The 13413-nt window shown below is 41.1% G+C and overlaps 3 protein-coding genes across 3 annotated transcripts; 1 reads left to right on the top strand and 2 right to left on the bottom strand.

Annotated features, from left to right (window-relative positions):
* Window positions 1-434: 434 nt before the first annotated feature.
* Window positions 435-4298, bottom strand: agmat (agmatinase (putative)). The gene is made up of 7 exons (XM_085258745.1): window positions 3953-4298; window positions 3336-3538; window positions 3066-3114; window positions 2463-2658; window positions 1916-2095; window positions 1682-1766; window positions 435-1571 (listed from the first exon to the last, which is right to left on the bottom strand). The coding sequence occupies exons 1-7, from the start codon at window positions 4255-4257 to the stop codon at window positions 1498-1500; spliced, it is 1092 nt and encodes a 363-aa protein (XP_085114871.1). The 5' UTR covers window positions 4258-4298; the 3' UTR covers window positions 435-1497.
* Window positions 4299-5251: 953 nt separating this feature from the next.
* LOC146551166 (tubulin alpha-1B chain) lies at window positions 5252-8054 on the top strand. Its single transcript, XM_085258744.1, has 4 exons — window positions 5252-5414; window positions 6378-6600; window positions 6687-6835; window positions 6929-8054. The coding sequence occupies exons 1-4, from the start codon at window positions 5412-5414 to the stop codon at window positions 7907-7909; spliced, it is 1356 nt and encodes a 451-aa protein (XP_085114870.1). The 5' UTR covers window positions 5252-5411; the 3' UTR covers window positions 7910-8054.
* A 291-nt stretch (window positions 8055-8345) lies between these two features.
* Window positions 8346-12806, bottom strand: pink1 (PTEN induced kinase 1). Its single transcript, XM_085258743.1, has 8 exons — window positions 12330-12806; window positions 11533-11808; window positions 11304-11407; window positions 11022-11204; window positions 10669-10832; window positions 10431-10558; window positions 9934-10164; window positions 8346-9719 (listed from the first exon to the last, which is right to left on the bottom strand). Exons 1-8 carry the CDS (start codon window positions 12681-12683, stop codon window positions 9435-9437), a joined length of 1725 nt encoding a protein of 574 aa, XP_085114869.1. The 5' UTR covers window positions 12684-12806; the 3' UTR covers window positions 8346-9434.
* Between the last annotated feature and the right edge of the window lie 607 nt (window positions 12807-13413).

Below are 13413 nucleotides of genomic sequence, written 5' to 3'. Positions count from 1 at the left end.
ATATATACACACACACACACACACACACACACACACACACTCTTCAGGTCAACAACCACTGGAATATGTTACCATTTTTTTAAATGAAATTATACAGTTTGGCTGATTTTATAGGCACTGTGTCTGTTCTATCATTTTTGTCAAGAAAATATGGCCAATAATGTGTTGCCAGACTGAGATTAAAGTTAGCAGTGCTTGAAGAATAACCCATAATCACAACCCATCCAGAGAGGTTGGAGAAAATTATAAACCCATGCAAGCATGGGGGAGACAACTACACACAGAAACACCCGGGAGACTGATGAGACAGCAGTATTAATCCCTGTGACACTATGCTGACCTTCAAGAAAGGGAAAAGATAGGAAATGAAGACGGGTAAAAGAAGAGGAAAAAGAAGGTTGGTTGAAAAAAAATATTGTATTTTTTTTGAGTTATATAAAGGTGTCCAAGGCCTACATTTCAGAAAAAGTACAATTCTCTCTTATAATAGCTGCTGTTATATAATGCTAATAAAATACAGTACTGTGCAAGCCTTGAGTCATCCCTCCTTCTTTCATATTTTGCATCTAAGCCAGACTTTGACATTTTTAAAGTGGTCATTTGCAATAGTTACAATAGACTTCGTGAAGGTCGCGTTCTGTTCAAGGAACTAGATTAGGATGATTTGAGTTTTGTGGCATTTTGAGCCATCCTTCTTGCAGCAGTCATCAGAAGATGTGCACACTGGTGATAAAATGATGGACAGCAACAATAGTCAGGTATGCTGGGCCATTTAAACAATGCTCAGTTGGCACTACAGGGCCCAAAGTGTGCCAGGATGATATTTGTGTTAACACCTGGAGAACACACATTTCAAGCATTAGAAAAAACATGAATTAGTAACCAGTTTTCATATCGTGAATTTTGAAACCATAGACATGTAACATTTTTCTGAAAGGTTGAAATAAAAGCCTTTTAAGAAATGAAATGCTCCTGCGCAGTATATACTGAGTTTGTACAACAGCATAAACAATGCAAGAGTGCCAGGCACTATGACTGGATTGTGATATCAGAAGGAAGAAACTTGTTTTCAGCAGTCAAGGTAAATAAAGACACTTCAAAAATAAGATTTCCTTACGTATTTACTAAAAGCAGCAGTTAGTTTAAATCACTGACCGGTTTGTCTTTCTTGCCTTAAATGCACATTGGTGAATACTGAATTTCACATTTCTGTACACCCAAACAGCACTACACTTAAGTTGTCATGGTCTTAAAACTCATCTGCAGCACTGCACTGTTGAATGAGTGCAGGATTTCCTAATGAAGCCAATACTTACAGAATCAAAACTTGTGTCCACTGCGGCATACTCATCATTTTGTTCGCAATTTATAAGACAGTAATTACCCTCAGATATTTTAGTGTCATTCAAGAGTGCAAAGCATGACTGTACCAAAATTTGATTGTCCGAGTTTTTCCAAAACTACACATTTTATTCTCTTCTATGCTCTCAGTATTTATCAATAGTACTTAATTTTTGGGAGAACACATAACATTTCAAAGAGGAGGTTGGCCCCAGTCAATGCAGTGTTTCCTGTTGACAGAATGAAAGAAAAAAATGAAATGAATAAGAGGACAAGAGGGAAAAAATACATTAGAAAGAAAATTGGAATTTCAAAAGAATTTAAATGTTAAAAAAAGCACCTGTGGTGTCGTAGGGTGGTGACACCTCCACTAGATCACATCCAACAAGGTTCAGACCATGGCATCCCCGAATAATCTCAACTCCCTAAATCCAATCGTGACGATTGATTGAAAAAATGAATTAATAATGCAGCAGAAAATACAACATTTCCTTGCTTGGTGTATGTAGTTTTGTTTATATATAGCTAGTAACTAGTATAGTAAACTTTGAGGTGTCTTTAGCACTTTGATTACCTGTATGGGAGTGAGCCCTGCTATCTCAGGTGTGCCTGTTCCAGGAGCAAAGCCAGGGTCAAGAGCATCAATGTCAAAACTGAGGTATACTGGACCTTTGCCCATCTGATTCCTGACCTCATCCATTAAAGGCGCAAGAGATTTGAACCAACACTCTTCCACTTGCACAACACGGAAGCCCTAGAGGAGTAGAAAAAACACATAGTAGCCTTGTTATGAGAAAATTATTTTGAGACATATGGCATCTCCGAGTCAGCGCCATAAAATGCCCTTGTTCTAGATGAAAGCATTTGCATCTTGTTGTCAAAAAACAAGCACAATAAAGATATAAAATATACCAATTATTAGCATAGATTCTTGCAACTTTATATTAATCCAGTTATACAGCATTTACTCTCCAGACAAAATGCCAAAACCATTATGTTGAATTTATCTGAGGCATTTCCCTATGGGGAACAAGCAAGTAAAGGTTTATTTATCCAACGCCAAAAAATATATGCTACATAAGCATGCTTTACACACATGAAACAGTAACCTAGCAGAGTACCTGTGCCCGACTCCATTCATATGAGTCGGCAGAATAGCCTGAACCCCGAAGGCCAATCTGGACCACTCTCTTGCAGTCCAGTAATCCTTCCTCCACACATCGTCTGAATGGAGTCCCGTGGCCTATTTTCTCCCCCAATACCACATCACTGGTGTCAGCATGAGCATCCACATGGATCAAACCCACTGGGCCATGCCTAACAAATTATCACAGGAACAAGGGCATGGGGTATAAAATGGTTAAAGAGGAAGTTTATCAGTGGCAGCTATATATATTAACTGAGGACTCTTCCTGCATTCTCAGTAAACCCAATTCACACAAAACAGTATTCTTTCATTTTATTGCATTCTCAGATTGTAAAGTCAGTGAATACAAGAATGCATAACTCAAGCGACACCTGAATCATGCATTTTTGGATTTGTAGGCTGTACAGTTTTGGAAGTTTGAGGGAAAAATGCTTAATAGCCGTGTTAAGACAGTTCAACACAGATCAAAACAATGTTTATTGTATCCTAAAGTGTGTAAAAAAGTAGCACTGTATCAGCAGTCTCAACTTCAAATAATTTGCATCACATGTAGTTCCTAGGAATAAAGCACACTTACTTCTCAGCAACGGCTTGCAGGATTGGGTAAGCAATAGTGTGATCGCCACCTGCAGACAAAACTTCCTTAAAATCCAACCTTTGATCAAATCTTCTCTTTGGTTTATAGAGCTATCTAAATGGCTAATAATTGAACATGTATTACAACACTGTGCTTTGTTAAATATTTACTGAGCTATCCTTGACTATCTGTGCAACTGTCTGAATAAAATGTGAGCAAGGGCACTTTTAGAGCGTTTTCTTCACCTCTAGAGATCAGTTTTCTTCTCACCCATAGTTAGCGGGATGCAGCCAGTGGCCAGGATCTTTCTGTAGGCCTCCCTGATGCGTTTGCAAGTGTCTTTCAGGTCATACACATTAACGTTCACATCCCCAATATCAGCAACCACGAGGGACTCATAAGGTGCTGCCCTGGTGCCACTGTTGTAAGCCCTCAGCATGGCCGACTCAACTCTGATCTGTCGTGGGCCAAACCTGTGAACCAGGATGACAGCTATGATTGTTCAAGCACAATGGCTGCTGCTTGGATTTTGCTTTTTTTTTTTTTTTATTGTGACAATTTTTAACCTTGATGGCATGAAAATAGTGTTTACTGTACACAGTAAGGTATTGGGTGGTCAAAATGAATTTGGACGTTTCAGCTTTTGTACATTCCCTGCAGCTGAGGATTTCTGTTGCCTATATATGTGTCAATTGTGTACAAGATGGTCTGTGAAGTTTTGCACAACATGAGGATAAGATTAATTTAGTCACTTTAATTACAAAAGTGAAACTTAAATCTATCTTTAAACGCCTGAAAACATCAGCTTTGTTATGCATGCATCCAATGACAGTCTACGGAGCAGCAGGCCCATACGTTTAAATATTAGCTGCAGAGAAAAACACTACCTTGCGCCAGGTCGGTTCGAGGTCCCGGTATCAATTGGGACGCCAACAAACGCTGCATCAAGCCCTTCTGCGGTGTCCTGGTAAGGTAATTTGGCCATGGTGGGGATCCCGGCCACCCTGGCAACAAACTCGGCGCTCGGTGGTACATTGTAGCGTTTCCCTGAGCATTGTCTGTTCGGATTTATGCAAAGGCCTCGTCTGTCGCTGCAAAGAGCCAAAGTCTGTCGTGGCTGCAAGGCGAAAAAGTCCGCTGCTGCAGCGGTAATGGTACGACTCAAATGCAAGTTTCTCCGAAGCGACGACATGCCTGCTAACTTGAGCGTAAAGTTAAGTTGTGTCAGCAGGCCTTTAAAGGACTTCTGCTACTTTAGTGCTTTATTGTATGCTCGTAATATTTTGTTTTGCGTCGAGCAGCGTAATGAAAAAGTATAGTTGAACAGTATTTATTTAACTTATTAATTTGCACTGTACACACTGTGATATTGGATGCACAAATTGATTCTTATTATGCAGGTTAAGTAATGCACATCTTTGTTAGGCGACTGATTAATTCATTACTTTTCTTATAGGTCTTATAAGTCACAGCATGATTCGGAGCCCTGAAGGCAGCACGAGTCTGCAAATGAGTAATCGAGGGAGAAACCAGCTGTGACCGTCTATCAGGAAGAGGACCAGCGTTATGAATGATTGATAAACAAAACTATGAAGAATACATATAAAGTAGTTATAATACTCTCGATCGACAGAATGCGAGTTCTATGATTTTTGCTAATGACTTCATTAAAGTAGAATGTAGAAGAAAATATATAGGGAAAAATGCAATATTACAGCTGTGATAAGATTGAAATTTAAAAATTTGTAATTTCAAAGTTACTTTTGCTCCTGGACACGTCAGCCAAGCCATTTGTTCAATGTACACGACCACATAAGTGGAGTTCAACGGCTGAAGTATTTGTCATTTTCCTGAATTAAGCCTTTTTTATTTTATTCTCTCGGATCTCCAAACAATATAGCTTCCATTGTGATGCCGTGGCTTTACTCAAGATAACAGGTTTCTGGCTAATTGCATTGATTTACACAAGCAAAGCGAATACCCCTTTTTATTTATTTATTTATTAGAAAAAGGACATCCGAGGGTCTTGCCTCCTACCAGATTTTATGAAATTCTGCTCTCTTTTTTGCACAGTCCTGTATTATATTGTCCTGCATAATCCTACCGACTCACGCCTTAGCGGAGGAGGAATTAGCTCCCGAAAGCCTCTTATCGCACATTGGAGGTTCTGAATGGGAAACAATTACTGCGCCAGACGGAGAAGGATTTTCAGTTTGTGCACTTCACCTGTCCTCCTGAAGAGGCAGAGCGAAGATCGTCATCACAGCAGCCTCAGACACCGAGCACCTCAGTCGCAGACACTCCTTTGGCTTGTTTCATTACATTGCATAATACCGACAAGCAATCATGGTAAGCGAGACCTTAATTTCTAACATTTGACTTGCTTATTTGTTACTGTTTAAGTCTAACATATGTGGAAATTAAACTAGGTCGTTTTTTCAGATCTCTTTCTTTCCAAATTACTGCAACCGTGCTTGTTGCCATGCAGTATTCCGCAGCTTACTGTGATCATACATAATTGCGAATAGAAATAGTGTGAGATGTCGTCAGTTCGTTAAGTTCGTACTTAAATGATAAATTACATTCATATGGAAGAGCCTGATCCTTATCCTACACAACTCCTGTAAATCATCTTAGTCTTCACCACTAGCCTTGTCCACTTGCCTTCCATTGGCTCCCTTATCAATTTCTGAACATGATCTCCAGCCATTTAACACAACGTGTATGTAAATGTATGTTACATAAATGCAGTGTCCTCTTTTCTAAAAAATAATTATGTCAGTGACATAATACACCATATTGTGTTTGTGTGTTATATAAAACTAAGCCATCCCTAATATCATATATGCTTAAAAATATACCATAAAATCAAATACAGCACAAATTGTGTTACATATAACCTCAGTGGATGATCTGAATGTGTCTTTTTAAAGAGCCAGCACACTGCAACATGTCTGACCTAGATAATCCTCTCTGTCTACAGTAATCCTGCAGTAGGCAGTTTTATGTCGCAGCACAAAATGCATGGGCTTCTGTAAAATAAATGGCAGACTGAGACTCAATCCAAATGTTATAATAGAATATAGAAAATGTATTATTAACGGTTTCTTGTGCAAGGTAGGGAAAATGTAATTTAAGCAGTTGTGTTAAAGGCAATTTAAAATACAGTGATTGTTTCATTTGTGAGCCCGATTAATGTGTTTTATCCCTCCTTCTTTTAATTAGCAAAAACTGTTCTGAAAACTGGTTATCTTCAGCAAGTGGAAGACTCGTCTTTGTTTTTAATCCAAATCTTTTTTCCCCTTACACTAGCGTGAGTGTATTTCCATCCACGTTGGTCAAGCTGGTGTCCAAATTGGCAATGCCTGCTGGGAGCTTTACTGCCTGGAACATGGGATCCAGCCAGACGGTCAGATGCCCAGTGACAAAGCCATTGGTGGTGGAGACGATTCTTTCAACACCTTCTTCAGTGAGACTGGAGCTGGAAAGCACGTTCCCAGAGCTGTTTTTGTCGACTTAGAGCCCACTGTCATCGGTAAACTTCTAGAAATAAACTTATCGCTGTTGCCTCTTTAATTTGTTAAAACCCTTACATAATTTCTTAATGGTGGTTTTTTGTAGATGAGGTGCGCACTGGGACCTACCGCCAGTTGTTCCACCCTGAGCAGCTGATCACTGGCAAGGAGGATGCTGCTAACAACTACGCCCGTGGACACTACACCATTGGCAAAGAAATCATTGACTTGGTTCTGGACAGGATTCGTAAACTGGTGGGTAAATCAGAGCAGAAGAATCCTGCATAAATGACCTAACTGATGGGTATATCTCTTATCTGGTTGCTGTCTCTCCCTCTCTCTCCTCAGGCTGATCAGTGCACTGGTCTTCAGGGCTTCCTGGTGTTCCACAGCTTCGGCGGTGGCACCGGCTCTGGTTTCACCTCCCTGCTGATGGAGCGTCTGTCTGTCGACTACGGCAAGAAGTCCAAGCTAGAGTTCTCCATTTACCCAGCTCCCCAGGTGTCCACCGCTGTGGTGGAGCCCTACAACTCCATCCTGACCACCCACACCACCCTAGAGCACTCTGACTGTGCCTTCATGGTAGATAACGAGGCCATCTACGATATCTGTCGTAGGAACCTCGATATCGAGCGTCCTACTTACACCAACCTGAACAGGCTGATCAGTCAGATTGTGTCCTCCATCACTGCTTCCCTCCGCTTTGATGGTGCCCTCAATGTTGATCTGACAGAGTTCCAGACCAACTTGGTGCCATACCCCCGTATCCACTTCCCCCTGGCCACCTATGCTCCAGTCATCTCTGCCGAGAAGGCTTACCACGAGCAGCTCTCAGTGGCTGAGATCACAAACGCCTGCTTTGAGCCAGCCAATCAGATGGTGAAATGTGACCCTCGCCACGGCAAGTACATGGCCTGTTGCCTTTTGTACCGTGGTGATGTGGTACCCAAAGATGTCAATGCTGCCATTGCCACCATCAAAACTAAGCGCTCCATCCAGTTTGTGGACTGGTGCCCCACTGGTTTCAAGGTTGGCATCAACTACCAGCCCCCCACTGTGGTTCCTGGTGGAGATCTGGCCAAGGTCCAGAGGGCTGTGTGCATGCTGAGCAACACAACTGCTATTGCAGAGGCCTGGGCTCGCCTCGACCACAAGTTCGATCTGATGTACGCTAAGCGTGCCTTTGTTCACTGGTACGTGGGTGAGGGTATGGAGGAGGGAGAGTTCTCCGAGGCCAGAGAGGACATGGCAGCTCTGGAGAAGGATTATGAGGAGGTGGGAGTTGATTCTATTGAAGGTGAAGGAGAAGAGGAAGGAGAGGAGTACTGAAAGGGTCATGAGGGATTATACAGGAAACTTCAGTGTGTTCCTAAATACATTCCGGTCTATTTATTACCCGTTTGACTTTGTTCAGAGTATAAATTATTAAAATGCTAATATGGCTCTGTCTTAAATAAAGTTTCTGAAAAATGAAGTCTTGTATCAAACCTTTTTTTTGCATAACAACACCTTTAAGTTGTGAGGGATTTTTAGAGAAACAATTTTAGTTTGTCCAAGATCACATGGAAAAATCCAGGTGAAATCTGCTTTGGAACTCCAAGAAAAAGACATTTAAGATCAGGCCGCAACTTGTTATTTCACAAACAGTGCTAATAATATTCATCATCAAAATTTAAAAAAAAATGTATGGATATTACTATATCACCAATACGAGTTATTTATTTTGAAAATATCTAAAGACAAAGGAAAGAACTTGAACAACCACTTCAGGGCTCTTTAACACTTTTATTCTGAAACACTGCAAAAAAAACGACATACATCTAAAATCCGTCTTATAATCTTTTGTAGGAAGCCATATACATGCATCCCTTTCATTCTTTTTGACAGTAGATTATCCTAATATGAAGGATTAAGTCCCAATATTTCAATTATTATGAAATCTGTATATTATATTAGCTGAAAACCTCAGCTCTGAACAGGTGCATAACATGAGCATAAAGTGCAAACAGCAGCAATGTGGAACAAAGTCAGATCCTTAAGATTAATTAATTACTCATGCATGACACATCAGGATCAATGTGATTCATATGTTCTAGCATTTAGGACAGGTCTATGTTCCTTAGCTGTGAAATATCAGTGTACAACTGACTGCAACACACATATCCACTGACAACCAGATCTTCAAGGGGCAACTTTATGTCCTACTTGTGAACCTTTCACTTGGTCTTACCCTACACAGTAGAGTCTAACTTGATCTGTATTGACCTCCACATTTACTGGTACAAAAAATTTTCATAGTTGCAAAAATAACTGCATGAATGTGAGTTTTTGTTTGTTTTTTCCCCCACAGGCTGATTTGAAAAAGTGTATCATAATTTGGAAAACAAAATATCCACTCACATAATAGAATTTCTTGCTGCGAAGCAACTCAAATGTTGGGAAAAATTAAACACAATCACTCCCCAGCAGCCGTCTCAGTAATCCACAATGCATTGCACGTGTAAGACAAACTGCATTTTTGTATGATGGGTACCAATAACACTTGAATGTTTGAAGTGCTTGAATTCCTGCTGATACAGTGATGATGGCAAGTGAAACATATTCACAAGTATGTGAGAAATGCAGATAAGTAACATTAGCAGCATTAGAGGACACAGGTTTGAGGGTCGGGTTCTTGAAAAGGGAGAATTACACCACTTGGCAATTCATGATAAATAATCAAACAATACCCACAGCCATTAGATGTTACAGCTAAAACAATAAATACCACACATACAGAAGTCTGAGTATTGAAAGCAATTTTAAGCCCCAGTTTATCCATATCAGTGACTCTCAGCTACGTGTTTGAGTTAATCTAGACAGACAGCACGCAGGCCTGGCTCTGCTCTCGCCCATAGAGGAGGAAGCCTACAGCAGTGCGCAGGTCCTCCAGCTCTAAGTTAGCCAGGAAACTCCTCTGAAGCTCCGCCTCCACTTTGTTCCCACTGGGCCCCTGACAGCCCTTAAGGAGAACCACAGCAGACTGGCAGAGCAACCAATCAGCCAGCTTCCTCATGCCCACACTGTCCTGGTTAGCCAGAGCCTTCCGACCCCAGAGGCTCAGATGTAGCATGTTAGCTGCCACACGGGCAGTGGGGCGCTGCAGGGTATGAAGAACATGTTTCAGTAGTGGAATGGTAGAGATGCCTCTCAGGTAAATCTACAGAAAATGTTAACTTCACAATTCCCCTTAGTGTTGAGAGAATTGTGATTTTTTTTAGTTCAATGTTTCGGTTTAATAAATGAAACTATATTGTTTTAGCTCTCTTTTACTGAAAACTTAAATATTAAACTAAACACAGCCCCTTCTTTACCTTGTTTGGGTTCCTCCTGAGAAGTAAGCGTATCACGAACTGCACATCAGCTGGAACACTGGAGGGTAGAGGAGGAAGCTGCTTCTCCTGGTAATTCCTGCTCTCCAGTCCCACTGCTCGATAGAATGGATTTTGCTGTCCAAATATCTCGTAGGAAATGGCGCCCACGGCCCAGGCATCTGCCTTGCTGTAGTCAAGCACCACACCACATCCTGGAACTGCAGTGGCCACCTGATGGCAGAAAAATTATGAGAAATTAAAGTGATTAAATATCTGGTTAACTGCAAATTATCTATTTATATGAATTCTTATTTATCTTAATGATAAATAAGAAAGACAAAGATACAATTAGGTTACTTGAATGGTATCCAAGTGTCACCTCCGGTTATAACCAGAGTGGAGGCAAAAGTCACAAAATTCAGTCTTAATAGTCACCAATAAGAGACGGCGCAGCAACTGTGGCTACTCAGTTACAATAAAGACATTTTTAATCTTACCTCCGGAGCCATAAGTGAAGCATTCCCTCCTTTGCTGACCCAAATGCTGTTGAAGGGCAGCTGCAGACTAGAATCGCTCTGGGCCAGACAGCATCCAAAGTCAGAAATCACTAAACGGGGGCAACCATCTGCATAAAGGACAAATCAATATAACACCGGTGACCCAAACAGACCTCAAGCTGGCATAGTTTACATTTGGCTTTAAACTGTTCTGTTATTGACAGAATTTTGTTCGGACCTGAGTCGAATTCCAACAGCACGTTGTCTGATTTTAGATCCCTGTGAGCGACACCCTCTCTGCACAAATGGTCAATCCCCTCAAGGAGCTGCAGCACCATCAGAGTGCCCTGCCTGCGGCTTGGTGTGGACATTTCCAGGTACTGCCTCAGTGTGCATGGATAGCTATGACACAAAAAATCTGTGAAGTTACTGAATAAAAATGACCTGACACGTACACTATAAAAAAACCCCCAACAAAATAATAAAAATCTCTGAAAACAAAGACAGTGACTTTTTTTTAATTTTTTTATACACAATGTTTCTAGCACACATACTGGGTTGGACTGAGGTAGGTAGGAAGGTAGGTCTTACTTCTTCATGACCAGGAAAAGAGTGCGATTGTTGCCCAGGCCTGTAGGGTTAAGCCTGGGTGGCAAAACATCTGGATATTCCTCCTGAGCACCTGGTAGCAATGGAACATCTGCAGTAAAAGCCAGGTACACTCGGATTACATTAGGGTGTGCTGACACTCTTTTGGGCAGGACTCCGAAATGTCTGCATGTAGAGAAATCACAGCCATTCATTAGTACGTTTCCTATCCTTAGGTCACCACTCTGAGGCAGGAATAAAAAGAACTGAGGTTATAATACTTACCCATCCAGAGTAATTTCTTCTTTTTCCTGCTTTAAGGCATGAGGACCTGCAGGGACCAGCTCCTGAGACATAGACTTTAAGATGGCCTCACTTGATGACCCAGCCTGCAAACAAATAGCAAAATACCCGTCGGTACTGATGTGTGGCTCTTTTTCGTTTGTTTTCATACAGAGGATTAAAACCTAAAACAGATGTGAAATCATTATCAAACCATTAGTATACTACCCACCCCAAAGTTCCACATCATCTTAATAGCAAAAGGGAAGTTCCTTAGTGAGCAGCATGTCAGAGATCGAGGTGCCTCAGCTTCCACTTCACCTTCTTTTATCTGCACCAGGGAGCATTTTCTGGCACTTTGCTTTGGAGGAGCAAACTGAGCTGCAGCCTCATACACAGCTGCATTGGAGCCTTTCCCAATCTGGTTCCCTAGAATGTAATCCTCCAGTTTATATCCAGAGGTGAATGGCTTAAATGGACTCTGGAATTTCTTCTTTCTAAAAACAGCCTGCAGGGGAAAGCAATAACAATAATAATAATAATAAGCTACACAAAGATATGTTCATATCAATCACGTGCTATAAACAAATTTAGTCAAGAAAAAAAAGGAAAAACAATCAGACTGTATACAACAACTTTTTAAAGCCCCCAAATGTACCTACACTTGTTATAGACGCAGCTAGAGACATATTAAAATAATAAAAAGTAAATTAATGCAAGATTGTAACCAGGTTATCCATTCAGGCCTCAGTGCAAACAGCATGAAAATTAAAGAACGTACACAAATCTTGGGTCTATGCATTACCGTATCAACAAAACATTCATAAATGTAAAAACAATATGCAGAATTGGTGAAGATACAAATAAACAAACTTTCAGTGAAAAAAAAACCCAATACGGCAAATAACCATGAAAATAAAGACTAAAAGAAAAACGACTACTAACAAACCACTTTGTCAGAAGCTACTACACTTAACGACTTAAATGTCGCTTAGGTACCCTACTGTGACCTACTTTTAGATACCATACCTGGATCTCCTGGCATGTTGAAGCACTCTTTCTATCATCCTCCAACTGTTGTTCGATAAGCCCCACACCGAGACCGAAAGCCAAAAATACAGCTCTGTTACGCGGGGACCCGCCAGCAAACCTCCTGAAGCCGGCGGACTGAAGCTGAGCTGCCAGGCCTTTCAGAGAAGTGCGGTAATAGCGGTACCGAGACGGCAGGAAAGCCTGAGGCTGAGCGGTGCGGACCGACGGGCCTGCACGGAAACGGTCAGCTCGGAGCTTTGCTGCGAGTCGGCCACCGGATTTCAGGAGACCGAGCTGAAAGACCGACCGGCCCAACTCGAGTCCCCGGCTAATAGCGTGTTTCACAGACATAATTTACCCGGACAGGTAACTTAAGCTGCTACAACGAAGTTTTACTTCTGCCTAGCTCTCTACGCCTAGCTCTCGAAAGGCCCCACAAGAGGACAGCGTTATGTAAACAAAACAATAACTGCTGCTGCTGAGCATGCGCAAACCTTTAGACTGTCTTCTTTTCGTTTACCGGAGGGTGGCGTTTAACGATCAGGGGACATATCAGGGTATAAACACAAATACATTTAATCATGTCACAAATACAGGATCACTAGAGGTTCAATTTATGCTGGGCTGCCGAGCACACTATATATTTTAAAAAAAATGTATAACAACCCAGTCCCCAATGGCATTTAAAAGGTTGTTTAAGGCCTGACACAAAAATGTTTGAGTAGTTTCTCCCTCCTTAACTACTCAAGGTGATGTAGATTTTTTTCTTTTCTTTTCTGTTTGTTTCTTTTCTTTTTTTTCTTTTAAAAAGTCATCCAACTACCCATGTGGATACTTATTTTATTAGAAAACTGACAAAAATTATGGCTTGCCTATGTGGTACAGACCACCCAAGAATCTGTTACTTTGCACTAATTAGTGAATATCTGTATCTGTGCATTACACCTGTACAGTTTATAAATGAAGCCTGCTAATTAGGTTTGCTGTTGTAAGTGTTGTCAGTTCATAGTTTTGTTGTATGTTGGATACAACATGTTAATTTAGTGAATTCTGGTCAAAAGGCGGGTGAAGCTTTACCATG

Source organism: Mchenga conophoros, linkage group LG20, assembly GCF_057382185.1.
Source record: "Mchenga conophoros isolate Kocher_MC1m ecotype Shallow Benthic linkage group LG20, M_conophoros_male_GT1.1, whole genome shotgun sequence".
NCBI classification, from domain to species: domain Eukaryota; kingdom Metazoa; phylum Chordata; class Actinopteri; order Cichliformes; family Cichlidae; genus Mchenga; species Mchenga conophoros.
The sequence above is the reverse complement of the archived record's forward strand: the minus strand, read 5'-3'. Positions and strand labels throughout refer to the sequence as shown.

Bases quoted from the DNA above. Each gene is read 5' to 3' on its own strand.
- agmat (XM_085258745.1), bottom strand. From the start codon at position 4,257: ATGTCGTCGCTTCGGAGAAACTTGCATTTGAGTCGTACCATTACCGCT. The intron at 2,659-3,065 runs GTAAGTGTGCTT...ATAATTTGTTAG, and splicing joins CTGCAAGCCGTTGCTGAGAA to GCATGGCCCAGTGGGTTTGA. The intron at 2,096-2,462 runs GTACTCTGCTAG...CTACTCCTCTAG, and splicing joins ATGAATGGAGTCGGGCACAG to GGCTTCCGTGTTGTGCAAGT.
- LOC146551166 (XM_085258744.1), top strand. The intron at 6,601-6,686 runs GTAAACTTCTAG...GGTTTTTTGTAG, and splicing joins CTTAGAGCCCACTGTCATCG to ATGAGGTGCGCACTGGGACC. The intron at 6,836-6,928 runs GTGGGTAAATCA...CTCTCTCCTCAG, and splicing joins TGGACAGGATTCGTAAACTG to GCTGATCAGTGCACTGGTCT.
- pink1 (XM_085258743.1), bottom strand. From the start codon at position 12,683: ATGTCTGTGAAACACGCTATTAGCCGGGGACTCGAGTTGGGCCGGTCG. The intron at 11,205-11,303 runs GTAAGTATTATA...CTCTACATGCAG, and splicing joins GAAGAAATTACTCTGGATGG to ACATTTCGGAGTCCTGCCCA. The intron at 10,559-10,668 runs GTCCGAACAAAA...TCCTTTATGCAG, and splicing joins GCTGTTGGAATTCGACTCAG to ATGGTTGCCCCCGTTTAGTG.